General features: G+C 43.5%; 1 protein-coding gene and 1 non-coding gene across 17 annotated transcripts in view; both read left to right on the top strand.

Annotated features, from left to right (window-relative positions):
* Positions 1-45: 45 nt before the first annotated feature.
* Positions 46-23,276, top strand: part of LOC100119126 (cytospin-A) — a 31,455-nt gene continuing 8,224 nt past the window's right edge. For 2 of the 16 annotated variants that reach the window (XM_008216939.4, XM_003423842.5), the window contains exons 1-4: positions 9,141-9,546; positions 14,190-14,418; positions 14,965-15,428; positions 15,844-16,083. In XM_008216939.4, the coding sequence (XP_008215161.1) occupies positions 15,153-15,428; positions 15,844-16,083 (516 nt within the window). In that variant the 5' untranslated portion in view covers positions 9,141-9,546; positions 14,190-14,418; positions 14,965-15,152. The other 14 variants (XM_016990137.2, XM_008216944.4, XM_008216938.4 and 11 more) reach the window with 14 other exon arrangements.
* On the top strand, positions 4,029-4,101 carry TRNAK-CUU. The gene has a single exon. It is a non-coding gene; the product is annotated as a tRNA-Lys (tRNA).

Raw genomic sequence — 23,276 nt, 5'->3', positions numbered from 1 at the left:
GGGAGAGGCCGTAAAGTGCGGGATCCTCGCTGATGCCGTCACGGCTTTTCATTGTTCTCCACCGAGTCGGACGGGGGCTTCGGATTTTGGCGATGATGAAGATTTACGACCCGGCGACGATTATCCGGTAAGTGTTGGCGCTACCATTGCGTAGGGCAGGTACTCGGCTCTCGTTCGAGTGTGAAATCACGGGGCGTTTCACAAAGAAATGGCGAGATAATTCGCGGCGAGCGCCGAAGGTGACGAGGCGCTCGGCGAGTGTGTGAGCGAGGCATAACGCGAGATTTGCTCTCGGGACAACATGGCGGATATCGCGAGTAAGAGGGAGCAAGGACAAAACGCGCGAGTTGGAAAGAGACGCATAGAGAGAATCCTGCTGCTATGCCTGGCGCTGCGTTTGAAAAGCCAACTCCCCCGCGAAGGTTTTCTCGGAAGCCCTTAATCGACACCCTCGGAAACTCCTCGCGCCTTCGGGGCTTTGTTTCGCGTGACAAAGGGACCGTTTTCTGGGTTTTCGAAAAATTCAAAAGCGAACGTTACGGGAGAGCGAGAGAGACGGCACTGCAGGAAGGAGGTCAGCGCCTCCGCTCTTCTTTTTACGACTTCTCTCTTTCTCTCTCTCTCTCTCTCGCTGACTTGCAGGCTCTGCGAATCTCGAGCTGGTGCCGCATTGTGTATATATTTTCGGCGGCGCGGAACAGGTGGATTTTCGGCGCGCAGCGCTCTCCCGCGCGTTTTGTGTTGTCTGCTCTTTTTCTCTCGGGGAAGGATTTCTTGTTGTCGCATCTCGCTCTTTTTTCAACCATGCGGTGAAACTTTGCCGATTTAGCGAAATACACTTGACGTGTTTGTATCCGAATAGTATAATATGAAGAGAGTTATTTGGTTTTCGGGTTTTGGCAATGCAACCGTAAAAAACACAAACATCGATTGACAAATCAAGTCACAGGTGTCACTCGCGCCATAATGCCTGTGCGATAATTTTTTTTTCGCTGATGGGTCATTTGGGAGAAAAGAAAAAGTTGGCGGATACGTTGCTCATCAGTACAAGTGCAGGACAATAGCGGGATCGTACGCCGATTACGGGTTGAATCCGCGTTTCGAACATGAATTTCCTTTCTCCCTTCTTATCACCAACCACGTGCTTCCTTTTCGCGCGCGCGCGCGAGATCTAATGTCACGCGGAGAGACAGCACCGTTGACCGCCTTTTTGTTGTGTATCGTTATTAACCGCATCGAGCGCGCGGGTGTTTCCCTTCTATCTTTCTTTTTACACGTCGTTCGCCAAAGGAAAGTACAGGAAATTCCAAGATCAATTGAACTCGGCATTAGTCACGCCGCGAAGCCGGAGAAAACAGCGTATGTATACAAAAACATGTCTCGAAAAAGGAGCAAGACGATGGGGCGTACCGGTAATCACGTCCGATAAACCAGAGAGTGGGAGGTCGAGAAAAAACGAGGGAATTTCGATTTGAAAATTTTACGGACGTTCTCAGTAGTCTGCTGACGCAGTATATGAAGACTCAGCAGTGTGTGTATGTCTATATAGATGAAATACGACTGGCTCGTGACGCAAAAGAGTGGGGAGAACTCTAGTGCGCAAGCGCAGTGCGAGTTGGCGCGCGCACAGCGTAGTCGAATATATATGTATAGCGTATACCGACCGCGGTAACGAGAAACGGTAACGTCCGCTGCTTTCCCCTCAGGGACCCCCCTACTGTTGACCCCCTTCTCATGCGCTCCCTCCCTCGATCGTGTGCGTTTCGCTTCTGCTGCTACAGCAGCGAGCTACGGCGGAAACTTTCACGAGAGCCTCGCGCTTGTGTAGGAATCCTCTCGTCAAAAAACCCCCGGAGTTATTCCTGGTTTTATTCGTTACGCAAACGCCGCTCTCGAAAGTCTTTCTCCTGGTGGATCCTTTTACCACAGTCGCCTACAGTCGCGATCTTGCAAATGTTATCAATTGTTTAATTTGTTATAAATGTGCTTGGATGTTATTCATAGGTTGTTTGTGATTATGTTGCATTGAGAAACGGTAAACAGAGAAATACATGGAATTAAAAAATAGTGGGATGCCATATCGTCGAATGTCAATGAACAACAATGTTATCCTGTGGATTAACAACAACTTGTCTGCTTTGAATCGCGAGTTATGCTTTCAATATTTCACAAAATCACTGATAAGCTATAAAAACTTTACAGCCGCTGTTATTAGAGGATGTTTATATTCGCGCGAATTTCCGTGGGAGAGGCATGGCGGGTTAAGGAAATCGTAAATGCGGTTTTCATTGGCGGAGACATGAAGTTGGACGGCTCTCCGTGTCGATTCAGGCGCTGCGCCGCCTGCGCTCGTGGAAAATTCCCAGCTCTTGATATATCTCGCGTTGTCCATATGGAACGAGGGAGCGGACGTTGGAGTGGGAGTAAATGCAGAAGAAATGCCGTTTCTCCACTTACGCCTTAGGGCGACTATCACAATGCTCGGAAAACATTAAAATGATGAGATTTATGTTTTTCTGACTTGGGATAATGGCAGGTTTCAAGCTAACGGTTTGCAGATGCATAAGTAAAATTTTAGCTATTAATACACTATTCAAAACAATGACTGCTATGGAAGGTAGAAATCGCACAAAAAATAATGTAGTCCCTGATAGGAATTGTGTATACAGCTTTACAGTTAGGTCGCATATACAACACATTATGAGCATGGCTGGTAAATTTGATTTCTCAAACTACAAATAAAGGGATGTTTTTTTTTAAATTATCTGTTATTATCATTGTAAATTCACCATATTTAGAATGATTTGAAAAAAACTTGCTTGCTCATTATGGTATACAGATACACAAAAGCGATTCGTGTTTTATTTATGTTTATTAGAGTTGAATATAACGTTCTTATTTAAATATAGTGAACTCAAAATTAGACCTCTCAATACAAAAAAGTCAAAGTCCAAAATTTGAAATAGCTAAAATAATTCACGAGAAAGAAAGTTTTTCGAACTAGAAAGCCGGGTTGGCTGAAAAATATTAAAGAAAAATGCATTAACTTGAAGCGACGCCATATTTGAAGCGTATAGACGAGGCAAAGAGAGAAGTGCATGACGTGGCAGCCATTTTGGAACATCCCGTTTCTCTTTCGCGTTTGCGCATTAGAGCCTGCGAGAAAAAACGAACGATCGATAAAGTCGGGCGTGCTATTTCTACGCAGTTAAGGATATTATTACCAAAATTCTATGAATTTTCTATAATGTAGATAAATAATTTATTAAGAATTGAACAAAAACGTATCATGTGTATAGCATGCGTATACATATATGTGACTATAATATATAATTTAAAAAATATACATATCAAGTATGCTCAAGCATGTATAGATGGCACTAGTTGCTTGACTGCGGAAGTAATACATGCTCTGCAGGTATTGGACTTAACATTTGAGGGAGCCGAGTTAAGAATAACTGAATATTTATAATGTATTGTACTCTAACGTTTTAATAATCTTTTATATTTTAAATCCAACACAAATTAAAATATTTTAAAATATAAGGTGGGTAAATGCATAAGCATTAAGTGAAATTCAGATTGCTTCAATTATGGAAACGCCCTATACCATTCGATCATTTATAACATTTTAAAAAACTGGTATTAAATTAGAGTTTAATACGGTTGAAACTTTGTAATTTGTTTGCTTCAAATATTTCTTTTACCATACAAATAGGTCATTTTATTAAAGGTCTCTTTACATTCACTCTTTCTGGTTCATGAACGTTCTTGATTTTTAAAACTCTTATCTAAAGCCCTATTTGTTTTGTGATGAGTTTTATTCAATGATTCAATTTAATTATAGTTAGACAGCTAGTCATAGTGTGTTTAAAGGCTGAGCCAAAACATTTCTTCTATTTATTTATTTATTGAATTTATTAAAAATATTGTAAAATTTTATATAATTTTTTTTTTCAATTTATTTGGTACTCTATTTTAGCGCAGCATAATAGAACGTGTTGGAGCTAAAATAAAAGTACTGCCATGCCCGGCTAGCTCAGTCGGTAGAGCATGAGACTCTTAATCTCAGGGTCGTGGGTTCGAGCCCCACGTTGGGCGTTTTTTTTATTTTTTTCCCAATTTTCAGTATTTTAACAATATAATGCTATATTTCTGGAATTTCCATTGATTTTTTTCAAAAAATTGAAATATTTTTCCATTAACAAAAAAGCATGAGATGTAGAAATTGATCCTTGAAACGAAATTATAACTTTATTAGTGAGTGAAACTAAATTAAATTCTAAGTATATCTTAGTCAAAAATAACATCAAATATTAAACTATCTTTTTCTTGAACTTACCAAATAACAGCACCTCAGAGACTAAGGCCATTAAAATTAATTGCAACAATAATAATAACCTTATAATTGTGAGTGTATATGCAGCTGGTCACAACAACATTAGCATAATAAACGATCTAAACAATCTCTTCACGCAGAACAACTGAAGGTAGTTAGTTAGGAAAAGAGTTAGTTTTAGAATTTGGAATTTTTAAATACTACATATTAGAAAAGTAACGTAAGAGCAAGAATATTTAAAAATTATCTAGAAAAGAAGAGTAACCATGTTTTCTCAAACAAACTCAAGTATTTATTGCTCCGATGTTAATTACGGAAAAAAGCATCAATAATTATTCTTTTTTATTTTTTGTCCGATCTTAACGAAACAAGGCTCATTTTGTTTGTTGAGAAATTTCAGGAGGAGTAACGGTACGAAAATTTATGATACGTTTTACCAGAACGGTGCTAGATCAATTTGTTAAAGAAAATCACTCAAATTCTTATGGACAAACTACATTATCAGCGATGAACCCACAATGCTCGATATCACTTCGAAAAAATGAACGCTAGAACCCCCGAAATCCCCAACTACAGACTCTCCGAACTTGCCAACAGAGAATACAAAATTCTCTCGGAGGAGATCAATATGAGAAAACAGCAAACTTTAACGCTAACCACGTACAAATCCCGTCAAGGAAAAAAACAATAAGTAGTAAGAACAGCTACATGAAGGCAATTGGAAAAATAACAATTTACCTAATGATTCTAAGAATCTGAAAAACAAATAAGAAAAGTAAGTTAAAGATATGGGTAATTGAAAATATCTAGTAATTTAAATCAAGTTTATAATCATATAAGCTTATTATTTTATAAGTATTCAATGTATAGTCACAAGTCACATAATACCAATGACATGAAACTAATATATCTCGCTATAAGCATTTAGTTTATTAGTAAATTAAACAATAATGTACAAAAATGCGAAACATTACTCAATAGACTACCAATCAATAATATTACGATCTACACTCAGTCTGTGTCCGAACGTCCAATCTAGACTATGTGACAACAAGCCCTTATTGTCGCAAAGGAGCACGACTCTCATCGTCATTTATAGGAGCCTTTTATACACAGACAAGTTTCTTTCTACCGAATTGTGATGAATTCCACCTCGTCGTCGTGTGTAAAGTGTGTCTCCGTGTCTACTAGGCCGCGCGCGGCGCGACAACGATGAGGATAAAACGGCCGCGTCTGTCTGCGCTCTCACCAACGCACGTCCCATCTACAGAGAAGAGGCTATACGCGAGATACATATAGAATGAGAAAGAAAGAGATGGATAAACGCTAATATGGAAGTAGCCTCATGTCAATGGGTCGACGACGAGCCTTCCTTCGTTCCTTTTCATTTGCTCTGTATAATAGCCTTACATAACCGAACGACGAAAGGGATTAACTTTTATTGTTTTTCCTTACAACGTTTACAGCTACAGAGTTTTATAATTATTTAAATTGCTATTTTTTTTTCAGAAAAAAATCGTTTTTTCAAAACACTCCTCTAAGGCCTTTCAATTTCATACTTTTCAACTCAATCCTTAACATCCAATATATCACGTCACACGCAGCTTTCCAGAGCGCAGTCCGCGGCCGTATATGCCCGCTATAAAGAAACGATTACACGGAAAGACCGTAAAAAAGCCCTCCTCTCTCTCTCTCTCTCTCTTTTTGTGTAATCGAAAAATGTTCGCTCGCCCCCTCTCATCTCAAGCCGGTCACCGGCGTGGCGGCAGCGTTTGCTCCCATAAAAACCATCGTAAAGAGAGTATCGGGATCTCGTGCTCGTCCCCCCCTTTTGGCCGAGTGCGCGGAGCTTCCTCGCAGCTCTCGTCTTTCAGTCTGATCCTCTTCGGTCTCTCGTGCGCTTATCCGATGGGCTTTTTTACACTCCTTGTTTTTGCGGACAACTTTTTATTTATTTATTTATTTATTTAACCAGAAAATTTACACTAGTGAATTACAATAGTGACTTACACTCCGCAATGCACCAGTAAATCCCGCAGAGGTACTCGCAGGTACCTGTTGGCAGGACTGGCCACTCTTATCTACTAAAACTTAATACTAATTACAATTCCTTTATTATAACACATTTCCCCTTACAAGAGATCCTCTTACAATTTAATTTTTAAATAGAACCTAAATATTCATCCCTAGTATTTTAGCATATCATACATTCATCCTAATCCATTCCTTTATTTTACTTTTCGCTGTTTCATATTTGTTTAAAGTCTTTAGCTCGTTCGGAAGATCATTGAATACACCAACAGCCTTTATATAGCTGTTTTTTTGGCTTACAGTTTTAGTTCTTTGTGGTATCTGTATCAACTTTTTCCTTGTTACGCTATTCGATGTCAAGAACCTGTTTTTCATATCATTATAGTGGAACACTATGGATTCAAACGCAAACAATTGTCTTAAGTTTAGAGGTTTGTTATGAGTCATGAATTTGTTGTTACTTATTATTTTTAGCAACTGTTGTGTAATGTTTAAAAGCTTTTAAATGGAAATGCTTAGAGCAAAAAATAGGGTTGATTTGACTTAATTTTCTGTCACTTATATAGGTGAATTAGAATTAATGTAGGATTTTTAGTATGTATATAATAGATCATCTGTAGTTTATTTATTATTGATAATCGTGAACAATGTATTCTCCTGCATCGTTAAAGTGACTTAAGAAGTTAACCTACTTAGTTATAAATAAATCGCGTGCACACAGAGACCTATTGTCTAATAGAATAGATATTGTAATCGTTTATTGCTCTTGGTGTGTGCTGAGTACTTATCACCGTCGATCTTTTCTCGCGTACGCGCTAATATAATGCGAAACATTGATACGCGAAGAATTCGGTTCACACCTCGGTACAATATTATTTCAACCTTCGCAGATTGATGCATTTTTACGTAGACGTAAGGCGCGCTTTGTGTTCGCAGGAAGTAGTTTGCAGTATAAGTTCAGTTGTAAAGTTTTTGTCCGACGAGCATAATAAAGTATAAGATAGCGTGTAATGAGTTGAGTCAGTTTGCTCTTCTACTCTGTCAAGGAACATGTTTTCTTGGGCCAACGCGTGTTGTCGTAACAAAAAGCTTGCTCGCACCGAAGGTTTTTACAATGCAGTTTGATAAATAAGTATCATAATTTTTCAGTTATATACAATGACTGATTTATCGATTACAAAATATATAACAACGTGTGTATTCCTTTTCGCTCTGCACTCATCTCGGTTACTCTAGATGGGACATACCGTATAGAATTACTTCTTACTCATCTAATTACACGCCTTTCTCCCTCTGTGTAAATTCGACACTTTTAGCATTTTTTTCGTCTTTCCGTGTTTCTTCAGCGCCTATATTATTATCTCTTCAATGCAAACTCTGTGGGCAATTTACTTTGAACATTTTTTGCAACGCTTCATCAGGCGCCAGTCTCAGCTCTTTATCTAAGATAACAATCTATACTGGCATGTGCATTTGTTCGCCTTCGAGTTTTATCAGTTCTTCGTTATCTTTTCAATTCTAAAATGCGGCAACATAACGCTTAGCGGGAACTCCGTGCTATTTAAAACGATGAAAAAGTCTCGCAAACTCCTTAAAAATGTCTACTTGTAGATTGACATTTTGTGACGGATCGTATTAGTATGTACTAAAAAAAAAAAATCCCACTCGTGGCTCAAGCTGAAATTACCTACTAAAAATACCCGGACACTTTTCTTCCACTAAAAATATATATTCCAAGACCCTTGAGCGAAGGCGCATTTGTCTTGTAGCTTCTTACGAAACCTGTGCGGAGAAAAATATCCGTCACCCCGTAAAGCCAACAGTTTTGAACTGGCTGACAATTGTCTGGCAAGGTAGGTGGCGCTTAGGCACTTTTTCTAGTCCCTCATCTAAATCTGCTCGACAACGAGTGCAGATATAGAGGTATGCGAGCTATGCCAAAACAGCCTTGACGAGCTTGCTATTACAGACTGTCCTGCTTAATAGTTTACATCGTAAATCGTAATTCGAAACACCAGTCTCGTGTTCTATTCGCGAAACTTTTGAAGAATTTTTATGTAACTAGACTGGCTAGCCATTACGTGGAGTGTTTGCGTTCCAACGGATGAACAATAGAGCGTTATCTTTTGTCATCGCAGCTCTTCTGATTCCAGCGCGTGTGTATGAAAAACAAGGCGTTCCGCGTTATAAGGCGTTAAAATTTCTTGTCAAAAAGAAAAAAAAATCATCATCGCCAGATCCAAAGCAGCAATAAAAATCGAACGTTCTACAAGTTGATTCCCCGAAGCAATCTCAATCAGACGGTTTCAAAAAGAATAAAGTGGCTGTTCGCGCGACTCTCTTCGAATCCAAAAACTCGATCAACGACCTCCTCGTCCACTCGAAAAAGCCAATCGGCTCGTCTCTGCGAGCAAACAATCCGTAAAAGCTACGAGAATTGCTAAATCATCGTCCCTCCTCGCACTCGTCATCCATCTCTCCCTCGCGGTGTACAGAGAGAGAGAGAGAGAGAGAGAGAGAGAGAGAGAGAGAGAGAGAGAGAGAGAGAGAGAGAGCCATATCGTGTCGCGTTGGTCTCTCCGATATAAGGGATAGCTCGGTCTCTTATGCTCGTATGTACGAGACTATAGCAGAGCCGCACGGGCGTGCAGGAGAAAGACACTACAGACACACGGAGTAGTCGCGAGAGGTGCCGTAGTAGGGGATTCCCGCGAGTACGAGCCTCGCCTCGACGGTCCTCCTTTCGCGCAGCGAGCATTTTCGGCGCTCAGTCGCCGATGCACCGTCGCGATAGTCGCCGTGGCCGATTATCGCGAGCTTCGTGTGCTCTCGTTTTTATCTGTCTCTCGCTCGCTTATACTCCTCGAGTGTATACCGTGGCATACGAGTACACGTATATACGTACACTCGTACATAACGCGCGCGCGCGTGTGTGCCTACGTGTCTTCGGAGGAGCTTAGAGACTGCGCCTTTCACTCCGTCGTTGCCGCGGCTGCTGCAGTCTCTCATAGAGCCTCTTCTGAGACGTACGTCTATGTATACCTACACTTGGATGTACACTCGATATTTCTCAGGCTCGAGTCTTCGGGGTGCGTGATTTCGTGTACAGTGCATTGTTGTGAGTCGCGCGGGTGCTGTGTTGCGGCATCACCAGGAGGCGATGCTCGACGAAGAAAGTGAGTGTCCTTACTCTCCTCTTCGGTATTTTTTATTTCATGCCTCTGCGGGGGAGGGCCGATTGCGAAACCAGACGTATAATACAACAACCCAGCCCGCGTTCTGACAAAGGTGTCCCTATTGGCTAATGGCAAAAATATATCCTAATGCTTTGTTAGGTAGGCGGGACGCGTTATTTGTGTACACAATGCAAGCGCTGCATCGCTATACCGCGAGAGAGACTTATTATAGAAGGATAATTACGCTGACTAATGCTCGCGGCGTCCGTGGAGGTGGAGAGACTGCATAGATCGCGACCATTTCGAGTACGTAGATCGGTTATACGTGCGCAGTGATCCAGAAAAGTTAATAGATCGATCGCCTCTGTGTCCTTATTCGTCGAATAGCTCGGAGGAAAATACGGAATCGGCGCATGCTTTTCTCGTCTCGCGAGAGGGATGAGCGCACGGGACGGAAATTCCTGCCCTGCCTGAATAATTCCACGGCATTGTTTGTAAATAAGCGCGGTGACATTGGGCGGTTGATACGTAAAAACGTACGCGCGCGGAAAATACAGAAAAGAAACTATATGAAATTGAGCGCGATTGTGCTGGAGCGAGAGCGCGCCAAAGTTGGGAAAGATCGTGGGAGAGAGGTCGTGCGCGAGATACGATCGGAAAACGCTATTAATAATGAAGAAACCCCAAGGAAAACTTATTATACACACACACACACACATATGTATAGGATCGGCGCAAAGCGAGCGCTCGTGACTCCGGCGTTTTCTCGCGTTGTGAAAGTCCCGCCGCGCGTGTTGTACACCGGCAGTATAAGAGGAATATATTTGGCGGGATTTTCCTTTGTCTACTTGGCTCCTCTCGATTTCAAGCATAATACACGATGTGTATAACGCAAGAAGTTGAAAACGCCGGTGAATTTTCCCGCGCGGAAAAAGTGACGACAATCGCTCGCTCTCACGACGATTCTCCTACGGATAAACCACGCGTATAAAAGTGCTGCTTCGCGGAGAGCTGAAAAATCGAAATCGCTACCTCGAAAAATTTATCGTTAACCATTACAAGCTTGCCCTTTGTGCCCTGGACTGAGAGAGAGTGAGAGAGAGAGAGAGAGAGAGAGCAGCACTCGGGAGAGCAAAAAGCGAAAGAGTACAAGAGGGAGAAGAGCTGTGTATACGTAAACGCGCAAAGAAGTGATTTTACACCGTGATTCTCGGGACTTTACGAGGGGCCGTTAAAGAGAGGAGAACGAGAAACGCCGCGTTAATTAAGCCCATACGGCCCGTATAGGGTCGAGAGATGCTGCGCGCACGCAGGGGGATAAATGCGCGGTGGTGCTAAAAGTCGAAAAATCGAGGAGGAAGAAGAAGAAGAACTACCTGACTGTTGCGCGCGAAGATAAGCGCGTGTGTTATCGCGGTCGAGTGTTGTATTTCGATGAGGCCGCGGCGCATCGATTTCGACACCGATATACAATGTGTTATCATCGATGAGACGTTTCCTGTGCAGAAGTTTTTGTTATTCCGGAGCTGAACGAAATTCGTTCGTTACTATTAGCTGGTGGATTAAGAAGAAGATATTTTGAAAATTTGGAGCAAGATCGTATACGCGCATACTATAAACGATAAGCGGCAGAGCGAGGCTCGCGAGTTGACACTTGCGTTACGTCAGCGCCTTGCGTTTTTTTTCGAGTAAATATAGCTTCCTTCAAGCATAAGAAGCAGGCGGAGGAGAAAAAAGAAAAATTACACGCCAGTCACATATTTTTAGATTCTTTCCGGCACACACACACACACACACACGCGCGAGAATATTTTATATTATACCCCTCGCTCTGTTTGACGAGCGTATAATATCTCTTTGCATCACGCGTGTGTGTCACGCCTGAAGAGCCGCTAAAACAGCGCAAACACATCACGCCTGATAATTATTCCAGTCCTTCTCTCGCATTAGCGCGGCTTATAATTAAAAGGCGAAAAGCTCGTTAAAATATCGACTTTCATCGCGTCATCTCCTCGCGTAAGGACACTCTTGCGGCCAAGTATACGGATATAAATTTTCTGCCCTTCAAGGCGACGACGATTTGAATACTCGATGTGTGTGTGTATATATATCGTCATTATGATGCTAATGACGCGCAGCGGCGTGCAACACATACGCGGCTATATAAAGAGCGCTTGCCCGCGAAAGGAGTTAGTGCAATTAGAAAATTACTCGTGCGACACGTAAGTCGGCGAATATTTTCTAATTGTTTGCGCAACGCTGTGAAGCTTCGCGGCGATTTATTGGCACAGTGGGTGTGTGTGTGTGTGTGTGTGTGTCTGAGGATAGGAGGAGGATTAATTTATGACGGTTGCACACAGTAGCTTTTGTCGAGTCTGATCACGGAGCGATGCGTCGCGTGTGCGGTAAAAGTGACTTTAAAGTGTGCGAAAGTTGCGGATTCTTCGGGATTTTGTGCATGCTGCTTGCGAAATCTTCATTAGCCTTTTTTTCTCTTGTCGCGTGGATGTAGGATTATGCGGAGGAATGGGATGAATTTTAGTTTGGTGTGCGCAGGGCGTTTTTTGCTAGCGTTTTATACTTGTTGCTTTTACTCTCATTTACTTGAAATTTCAAGCATTTTAGATGTAATGATTAATTAAATAATTCATTGTGTGAAATGTATAACTATAAAAATATTAAATACGATGCCATAATCGAATAGAACGAAATTTCACTATATAATTTAACGAATGATTCAGTTAGCTTATTCTATTACTGTCGACATTGGTCAGCGTTGCGTGTTCGAGCCGAGTCGTTACAAGTATTTTTCTCAGAAAATTCGTCGAGAATGTCCGCTCCTTCCTTGGGGCGTGGATAACCAGACTTTGTATTGTATATAACAAACAACGCTGCGGTTACGCTTGAAAAGGGCGTATTATGTAGCTTCATTTCTAAAGGCTGGAAAAGAAAACGTATTTTTTGATGGTATAAGACCGAGGCTGCTCAAATCTTTGAATTCCATTAGTATACGCGTTTTGTGCTTAAATATCTGCTTCTTACACAGGCTGCTCATGCTATAGTTTAAGATCTTTAGTTGTTTTGTTTGGAAACTCATCATCTCGAGAAACGTAACTTACAACGTTTTATCTTATACGATCCAACGCGTCTGCTTATTCGACAATGACAACTACAAGCCCCGACCGTTACAAAACTTCTCCAGACCGTATATACACATACACACCACCGCAAAAACCAAAGGGTCAATCCCCTCCCCCGAAACTTTCAACTGTCTCAATAAATTCTCTCTCTCTCTCTCTCTCCTCCTTTCGCATCAACCGAATCATTGTACCTCTAGCAACTCCTCCGGATCAGAAAGAACCAATCGAATCGAAGTAAAGCAACGTACAAAGCAACTCGGTGCTGCTCGATGCACTTCCTCGTCTCTCGAAGCAGCAGCAGCAGCAGCAGCAGCGGCAACAAGTGGCAACAGCAGCAACAGCCTCCGTCGCGCGAGTGGAGTATATAGCCTATACCTATACACACACTTTCGGAGCTCACTACACGCAGAGAGCGAAGAAGTAGGGGAGAGAGAGAGAGAGAGAGAGAGAGAAAGACCGCATTCGTATATATATATATATACCTATAGCGTTCACCTACAGAGGAGAGGCGACCGGTTGCACATGGGGCGCGCGCGCGCGCGCGAGACTTTCACGGCGGCGCAAAGTAACGGCGATGCTGCGCTGCTAAGCGTCGTCTTCTTCTTCTCTTCAGTCTGCTCTCGATCGCGCGCGGCGTTAAAAAGGCCACGTTTTTCGCACTGTGGACACCTATACCGCGGCTACTATATACTCGACTGTATCTCTATGCGGTATATGGACTCTTGTGACCGCGTCGTGGAGAAAAGTGCGCGTGTTCTATTTTTCTTCGTTTGAAAAGTGCGTCGAAGCACTGCGGTGTCGACGAATCGAGATAAGGATTGATCAGTGTGCTGAAAACCTGTGTGCACTGCTCAGGATGCGGGATATAGCTTCATAGTCTATGCGCATAACGGAAAAATCGCTCGGAGGATTTAACCTAGAAAGGGCCCCGAGAGTGCAGCAGCAGGTAAAACACACGCACACACTGCGCTCCTTTCTCCCGAATCGCAGCACGTCCTCGGCTCGTCGTCTCTTTGCGTACACAGCCCTCCTATGTTTGGTGTCATAAGTATGCGAGCGAGTGAAAGAAAAATCGAGTCCAACTGCTAAGTAGAGGAGCGAATTAAAGAAAGACTATGAATACCGTTACCGAACTATATTTTATAATTCACGGCGAAAATGTGCCAGGTCAGAGCGTCCGTTACGCCGCCGCCGCCGCTGTCGATCGCTCGATAATGCATCCCCTCGTACGATAAAAAAAAACAAACGCATACGTGGATATCTCGTGTACGAGTATCGTAATTTGCCGAGTTTTTCGTGTGTATAATACGTACAATGCGATTCCCCATTCTCGAATAATTTGGCAGACTTTAAACACGCGTTCGAATATTTATATACAGGCCGGAGTGTCGGTTGGAAAGAAAGAGGCTCTTTTTTGTATGTACACGCGAGGGGGGGCCTCGTTTCGCTCGCGCATATACTTCATAAGCATTACGCTACATGTATCGGTTCTTTTTTGTGCAGCGGCAGCAGCTGTGAGGGCAGCAACGCTTGGAGCAGTCCCGAGGGCGGCCAGATACCATGAACAGTTTTAATCGGGCCTCGATTCCAAGACGACGACAAGTAGCAATAAGGAGTAGTGCGGAGCTGCTGATCGATGGTTTTGGGACTCACGACGGCGTTGATGGAATGTGAACTTGACCCTGGAGCGATTGAACACGTTGTGCTATTTTTCGATTTTTCGGTGGACGAGGTACACTATAGTACTTAAGTTCTTTTTATTAAAAGATTTCCTTTGGTATACTCCGTTTGTAAATGTTATTAGGAGCAATTCTCTTAATTTATGCGTTTTTAGAATGAAAAAATTTGATCAACCGTTTGTGATATAAAATACTTAATTGTTACAAAAGAATAAGAAATTGCAATTTCACTTCATCATACTTATTTCTATAATCATATTTAGTAGAATGTGTTGTTCAAAACACAATTAAAGTATTTTTTACAAGTGACTGAATAGAGAGGCAGCGTGATTTGAATATGTAATTATCAGCTATAAAGCCATTCATTCGGTTTTCAAATCTATTGATTTTCTGAATGACGAGGCATAAGAAAAAATCATCACTTCTGATCATAAACTTACTTTGTATGTGCCATAAAAAATGATGCTTCACATCACTCACAATATTTGCTTGTCTTAATAGACTTATATTACAAAATATCATCCCTCGAGTAATAAAGAATCTCGTTAACAAATTGCATAAATGGTGGAGCAGATTTAACATTGCATTTCTATTTATAGAAGCAGCAGCAGTTGCGGCAAGCCATTGGAAGTAATCACCAAGCAAACGAGGATAAAAAGAAGCACAAGTCGTGGAGGCAGTGTGTGCATGTGTGTGAAGAGAGAAACAGAGAAAGATAGAAACTAACTCTTGGAGTTAATGAACTCATTGTCTGTTCGACGCAAGAATTACATCATCGTGAGTGACCATGATGAAGTTCAAATCCCTGTTCCGAAGAGGACAGCAGAGCCATTCGTCCCACCAGAAGCAGCATCGCCAGCGGACCAGTCAACAGCAGCAGCAGCAGCAACAGGTGGCAGCTCCTCAACATCAAAGCCAGCAGCAGGCTTCTGCCTCAGAAGGCAAGAATAGGAGATCTAGCAACGACTGGCTCACGTCCTCTTCCACTTCTCTGGGGTATTGTGATACCAAAAGCAACGGCCCACAAGGCCCAGTACCACATAAAAACAGGGAAAATATCCAGGTAATGAAAATACTTGTTTGCTTTAGTGTATAGACTTGTCAATTCGATAAGTTTTCTTACGTTGTTAAAACATGTGGCAAAATACCGTCTTATTAATAAACTTGAACAATTTCTTCATTATTTTATCAGCTTCAAACAACATTATCATACCAATTACTCTTCTTTCATTCTTGTACAAATATTTATGTTGCTCACAGAGGATTTACGTTTTTTATCCAGTCATATTAATGAGCACTGAATTCATTTATAAATCAATCAATAATAAAGTGACGAGAATTCTCACAAGCATAATTGGGTCTGTGATAAAAACGTTAAAGTTAATTAAATCTGTACATGTTTAATTAAGAATCAAGCGATACCAATCTAGCTAATAAATAACGAACCCAGAGAATTAAACCTTTATATCAATTTACAGAGTTTAAACTCGTCTGGCGCTGCAACGACTAACGCGACGACGACCTCGTCGTCCAGGGTCTCGACTGGTTCGAGACCGTCGGTAACGCCTGTGATACCGCCCGAGTGCATCGCCCGGATGCAGGAGCTCGAACGAGAGAACGAGATCCTCAGGATGGAACGAGTCCGACTCGAGGCTAGTTACAGGAACGCGGACAGCAGGCGCTACGACGAGCAACACGCGGAAATCGCTCATATCAAGGTAAGCCTTTTTTACCTACACGCTTTTTCCGCTCACTTTACTGTTATTTAATTACAGTTGTGCAGAGAGTTTTGTTGATTATAGCACGGAGAAGATACAAACTATAGCCCGTTCATATCGACACACGACTGTATGAATTTTAAGCAACTTAGCGATTTCGCTGTACACCTTTCGACATTACGATTATCATACTAATGTCCAGAAACGTGTTAAACATTGCTGTAGAGACTCGTTTTACAACAAGCTCATAACTCAATTATGCCGATTTTTTGCTCTCAAGCCGACGAAAAGATTTGAATATGCAAATGCACAGTTATATATACAGCCCTACAGTCGCTGTAAATCACGCACGTTTTACAATGATTCTGTTTGCATTCGTTCGGTGCGCAGCGTCTCGTAAAACCGCGAAATTCGCACAAAAAATACCGCCCTGGCAGCAACAAATCTTCGTTTCGACACACGACGTCTTTCGTGCAGCCTAAAACGAGCGGTGCACTTCCAGCCGGTTGTGCGCTTATATTCGACTCTCTACACTTTACGGGGCAATTTGAAAACAGCTCCGCGAAAAACGGTACCCTCACGCCGCTGCGGATAGAATCGTCCATTATCATCGCCAGCTTGTTTAACGACGTAATGACTATTTTCAAACGGCGCGACACGACACCTCGTGCAGCAGCGTCTATCTATAACTCGTCGCTCTGGCTGTTTATCTCCTCGTCGCCGAGCACTATAGGCTCGCTTATATTGTCCTTCTCTCCTTCTCTTCTCTTCCTGTGTGCAGCGAGCGTTATGATTGCGGTGCACGCGGCGGCGCATCGTGCAACGGGAAAAAAACGCGTGGAATACTTTTGGATTCGCGTGCAGCGCCGTAAGTACGTATCCGACTGTACGGTATAAACGGTTACTCAAATTATGGATGGGAGAGGCATCAATGAGGCCTATTTTTACGGTATTTAGCAAACATTTTAATTCCGCGATAACTGTACACCCGTGCCGCGTTCGAAATTCCTCGTAACTTTGTGATAAACGTTCGGTTAAAATATGCAAAATCGACGATTCGAAAATCGTAACGATCCGCTGTATTTTTCTCGGGTCAGCGTGTATAAAAAGCGCGCACTATAAACATGAGCAAGCTCAGCATCGTCGATCACGCCTCTATGCGTATACACACGCGATTTCCAAAAGCAAGATAAAGACAGAAGAGCTGTATATATACATGCATAGGGAAGGGGAGAAAGAGAGTCTATATCACGCGCGAAGCCGTAAAAAGGCGCGCTCGAGCACAAAGTCGAGTAGCTCGCGCGCGCACGCGAAACCTTACACATCGCAGCCGCGCGACCGGGAGAGTATAGTGCATAAGGAGGGGAAGCTCTCCTCTCGCTGTTATATATATGCATGTATAACGATAATCGGAGGGAAAACGGTTCTTCTGCCGGCGCAGTGCAGAGCCAAGCGCTTATTATTATTGTAACGTTCGTCGCGAGCGGCGGTGCGTGCGAATTCTGAAAAAGTGAAATCCATCGCCGCGCAGTGTATGCACATAACCGCGCGAGTGTGTGTACCGAAGCAAAGAGTGGGAGGAGGAAAATTGTTATTTATTGCCGGGATAACGAGCCGTTCGTTCGTTTGTTTTGTAAGCGACGCCTCTACTTCACTGACTGTATATGTGTACGTACGTATAAACGATTGTGTATGTGTATTTTTATATATAGAATAGCGAGCTTGTAATGTCGTAGATGTGCTGTGTGCCAGCGGAATTAGAAATCGCTAATTGCTTCTTGTGGTTGATTTTTCACTCGATGCGCCGTTCGAATTTTCGACGCTGATTGTATGCGCGGTGTATACGCGTGTGCGTATAGTTGCAGCAATTAACATACCGACCTTAACGTCCATAATATACGCAAATTGTAATAATCTTCTCCGACTGCACTGTAGTAAAATATATCGAGGCGGTTTTTTTTTCATCATCACCGCATATGAGCGATCACAGCGCGACTTTTTTCTTATTATTTCGAATTACACGCACGCACTATAATACGTATAGCTTTATTAAAAAGCCGTGTGTACAAAGTAAAAGTAGGTTAAATCTTCGTGTATCTCACAGAGGCATCGGCATATACCTCAATTTCCGCAAAGCTCGCGCCTATTACCGCGCGGCTACTAACAGGCTCAGTCGAGAGCCTGCTCCGAATCAATTTCATTCGATTACAACGCGAAATTCCATCAAAAGCCTATGTGCTACAACCGCAAGACAAGCTCTCGAGACAACGGCCGCGCAGCAAAAACAGCTGGATTTTTTCCCTGCTCCAATGTCCTCATCTCGATTTTTCCGCGCCGCAGCCTTTTCCCCTTTTTCATGTGTAAATACAGTACGCGTACTGCAGAGCTGCGTGTATGTGCATAGTATATAAGCGCGTCCGTCAGCCTCGTTACGCTCTCGCGTTCTCCTCCTTCTCGCTCTTATTAGCGCGAGCGAGCGAGCGTCGAAGAGAGCATAATATTCTAGAATGAGGTCGATTTTAAGCGCGACGTTTGTATTTGTAATGAGCGATTCGAAATTCGCGCGAGCTATGTGTGTCTGTGTGCGTGCGCTATGTAATGCCTGCCCGGAGAATCGCTGTACGGCTGTGTTATTTTAGTTGCGCCTCCCCGTCTAACTGTATTTTAGATTTTCGCTGTGCGTTTTGTTACATGCGCGTAAATGGAATTAGCTCCGACAATGTCGAACGGCATACCGATGCGCGAGATTTAAATATCCCCTTCGCCTTTAATTTTCGCATGTGGAGAACGTGAATGCAGTAGATAATTTAAGAAGCGATAAAAGTTATTACTCTTATCTCTCCGCCGTGTATCTTCGGATAATAACGAAACTGCATTATAACTCGTGCGCGCGCGAGAGAGAGAGAGATATGCGCTCTGAAAATAGCTTTGCGGCGAAATAACCCCGGAGGATTTTTTGCGCTCCACTCCGTCAAAACGTCAGCGCAGCGATCCACGATCAGCGGGACGACATCGCGCGCAAATTCTCACACCCCTACAGTCTCTGGGTAAAGAAAAAAAAAAGAGAAAAACAGTTACACCGCAGCAGGGCAAAACCAGCGTCAGCCGTTGTCTCTCTTCACGCACGTGCATTAGATTCGGAGCAGAAAAGAAAAAGCAGCAGCAGCCGCAGTCGAGCGCGAGAATCCGGGGAAAAACACGTGGCGCATCTGCTGCGCGAAAAAGCCCGCGCTCTTCTCTCCTCTCTCTCTCTCTCTCACACACACTCAGAGAGGGAGTAATGGGAGGCAGAGTAGTATAGAGCGCGAACGACTAGTGCGTGGCTGAAGCCGAGGGCCACTCGAGAGCAGCCTATGGCGTGGCTGTTGCTGCTGCTGCAGTAGCCGTCGTGCACTTGAGCTGCTACCTACACGTCGAGAGAGTGCGTGCAGCTCTCTGTGTATAACATCGCTCTTCTCGTTGTTGCTTGCTTTTATTGTGCGTCTATTGAGTTTCGAGTGTGCGGGCCTCGACGATCATGCGGGGGATACCGGCGTGACTCTCGCGAGGGTGTCGTTACTCTCCTGATGGATCGTACGGGGGATCATATTCTGTAGGCTTCGAGTGCGCGAGCGGTGTTTGATTATTTGTCGAAAAATTTTATCGAAAGCTCGAATTTTTAATAAACGGATGAAAGTCGCGAGTTAAAAGTGCGTTCAACGTGGATTGTTTTCAAGTCTATTTCTGATCAAAAGTGCTCCGGCTCTCCATCGCTATACTCAGAAGAGAAATAAACAGGTTTAAGAGCACTTTGAGGAGACTTTTACGGTGTATTCGCTTAGCGCTCGATGCTCTCTCTCTCTCTCTCCCGGTTTTATTAAAATTCTATTGTGGGAATCGCGACTCTTCGATTTTCGACTATTTTCAACGATCGTGCGAGAGACGGCTACTTATAGAGAAAAAATTCGCCGATTTCGCGACAAAAATTTGCTAGGTGAAAGTCGCGCGTAAAAATTAACTTTCTTCAGAAAATAGTTCCCAGCAGAAGAAGAAGAAGAAAAAACGTTCGCTAGAGGAAAAAAAATTTAATATACCGGACGATCGAGTGGGGGTGATCGCGAGATCCGCGGTTTTATTGACCGCGTGTATAAATAAGGCGTTAATTTGCAATTAAAAAAAAAATTAATCGTTCGCCGAACTAATAAATCCTTAATGGAAGCTAATTTCCAAGTGACTTTCAGCTGCTGCTGCTGCTATGCTGGCTCGTGAAATTATAATGCGACGAGTCTGTTACGATGGTAAATATTTTACTTGGCAAAATAATTATAATTAGTTCGCACTTAAAAAAAATGCACTGAAGAGATAGCATTTAGAAAACTTACATTTATTCTCGACGCAATTATTTAGTTCACTGGGCTAAGAAGCTCGCCTTTTTCCAATTACTTTCGTACACTAGTATACAACGCCGTCTACGGCAATTAGATTTTAACCTTGAAATTCTAATTCCTTAATTGCGAATAAATTGCGTGCTCGATATAATCAGGCGCTTTTATCTTTTGCATTAAGTTTCATGAGAGTGCATGTAAAATCTGGAGAGATTGGATTGAAAAAGAAAATAGCGTTATGCTCGTGGAAAAGATGTGTACGAGATACAAAAATCATTACTTTTCATCGATCGAGTCCGCACACGCGTCATTCAAAATCGCAAGGTTTTACCAGCGCCGCCCACAAAAATAAATTGACATTCAGCTCCAATAATCCTCTATAGCCGCGAGAGAAACAATAACAAGTCACGCGGCATCAATAATAATCGCATAATTAAGCGTAACTCAATTAAAACTCGCGCACGCGCGCGACGTGCGTTGCGCAAGATCGATCGTCAATAATAAAAGAAAAATTGCGCCTGGCGCCAACAATTACGCGCCGATAAGCGTCAATCAGTCCCCCTCCTCTCATAGATAAGCTCGTGCATACGCGGATATTTGTTTACGTTTATCCAAGCTTTCTTCGCACTCCTCGATCGAGTATATATACATATATGTGTGTATTCTAAAGAAAAACATCACCGAACTGAAAAAGCTCCCGATATGATTTATTTAAAGAGCAGCAGCGCTTTCGCAACGCCCGATTCCGTGGCGGGCTTTTTGAACAAATAGAGAAAACAGAGGGAGAAGTCCGGGAGCTCGTGCGCTCGAAGCTAATAGTGGACTAATAAAAGACAGGAAGGAAGAGCAAGAGTCGAAAATTCTAAAATAAAGGAGGACCTATAAATAGAGCCGCGAGTCGACCGCTCGTCCGTATGTCTCCGCAGTTTTGTTCTCCGACTGGAGTAGCGCGAGAGACATATAGCCGATAGGTATTCGACCTGTCTGCATAGCTCTCTTCCGATTATTTCGGGACCAAAGCGTTTCCTCCCCGATCGAACTCAAAATACACCATAGCGCAGGTGTCACTCGAGATCAGCGTCCGTCCGATACCCATATTTTCTCTCCAAGCACAACACCTGGGCATCGAAGCGAGCATATCGCATCTCTCCCGATGCGCTGCACACATAGCTCGCGCGCGTCCGGCTAATAAAAGACAGGAAGAAAAATAAAAGGCCGTCAGCTCGCGGCTGCAGCGGCAGAAGCAAATAGTGAAAATAAAAAAAGTGAGAGAGTGAGAGAGGGGGTGGGTGGGGGGAAAGAGACAGTCGTCGAGCTCGCTGCAACAGCGAGGAATGAAAGTAGAGAGAGAGAGAGAGAGAAAGACGACGATAGGCATCGAAGCGCCGCGGCGGCATGAAATTCCCCCGACGTGCACACATACATACACACACACACACAGCCCGAGAGAGTCGACGTATCCTATGCTATGCGTCTATATATATACCTACGCGCGCAGGACACGGCGGCGGCGGCGCGTAGAACGCCGCTTGCGCGCGTGCGAGAGAAATAGGAGAGAGAGAGAGAGAGAGAGAGAGAGAGAGAGATCAGTGCGAAGGAGAGGAGCGTCCCGATATGATTAAGCAACCTCTGCTGTCTCCGACAACGGTACATACTAACGCATACTTTACCTGCCTGTATACACGCGTATGTCCTTATCGGGGTGTATCGTAAGTAAATAAACAACGCGAGAGAGAGAGCTTCGGTTCGCGAAAAGCCAAGCGTGCTTGTTTACGCGCGCGGGGCGATATCTGCCTCCTCGCTTCTCTCCTCTCCCGTGTGTGTATATATGTATATAATAGCATCGTATACGCGGAATACCTGCCGTAGTACATATAGTAGAGTAGAGGGAGGGAAAGAGAGTGAGGGGGCCCTCTCGGCGTTACATAACCTTGAAGACGGTCGGCGGCGCGCGATACTCGCGCCTTGAACTAAACCCGCTTTTTTCTCCCCGTCGAAGTGCCTCCACGTATACACGCAGACGGAAAGAGAGAGAGAGAGAGAGAGTGAACGAAGGAGCGAGCATAGAGACTGCAGCGGAGTGTGTATACGGTAGTAGTGCGTGGCGGCTCGCCCCGGGCTCTCTCGCTATATTGATTTACATGGATAATTCCGAGGCCGCGGCTGCTGCTGCTGCAACGCTGCTGCAGCGACGCTCGCAGGAGAGCGTAATTATATAAGGATTCCGCGTGCCATTGGCTGCGCCGAGCGAGAGATTATTCGCTGCACTGCATCGCGGACGAGCGTCCGGACTCTCTCTCTCTCTCTCTCTCTCTCGGCGTAAACACGAGAGCGTTTTCTTCTCTCTACAGTGTGCGTGTGTAGGAGTGCTTTGCTGCTACCAAGTTCTTGGATACACAGAGGGTAATGCCAGTGGAGACGTTTGTTTTGGAGCTGGAGGTCGATGCCTGCTATACTCTCTAACTTTCTGTGGCTGTTGGAATGCAGGGTGTATGTGTCTGTGTGTGAACCGGTGCATTTTGGAGCAGCTTAGGTGTCGCAGGCTGTGGGAACTGAGAGTTTGGAGCAGCGCAGGACTCCAACTAACCTCTTTGCATTTTTTACATATTCATTGATCCTTGTACCAATGTGCTATTGCACTGTATTGATTCTTGTTGCGTCTGCCAAAGTGGACGAATGTTCCTTATCGTTTTCGGTTGCATAAATTTCATGGTGTTGCAACGCTCCTATGTCAGTGGATTTAAACAAGCATAGATTGCCAGTGAATGAATGTTCTTCTTTAGTATTACTTTCACACAAAGCTAACGCATCTCTTACTCTTCCTCTCAT

The sequence above is a fragment of the Nasonia vitripennis genome, chromosome 1, assembly GCF_009193385.2.
Source record: "Nasonia vitripennis strain AsymCx chromosome 1, Nvit_psr_1.1, whole genome shotgun sequence".
Taxonomy (NCBI): domain Eukaryota; kingdom Metazoa; phylum Arthropoda; class Insecta; order Hymenoptera; family Pteromalidae; genus Nasonia; species Nasonia vitripennis.
This window is presented reverse-complemented; position numbering and strand designations above follow the sequence as displayed.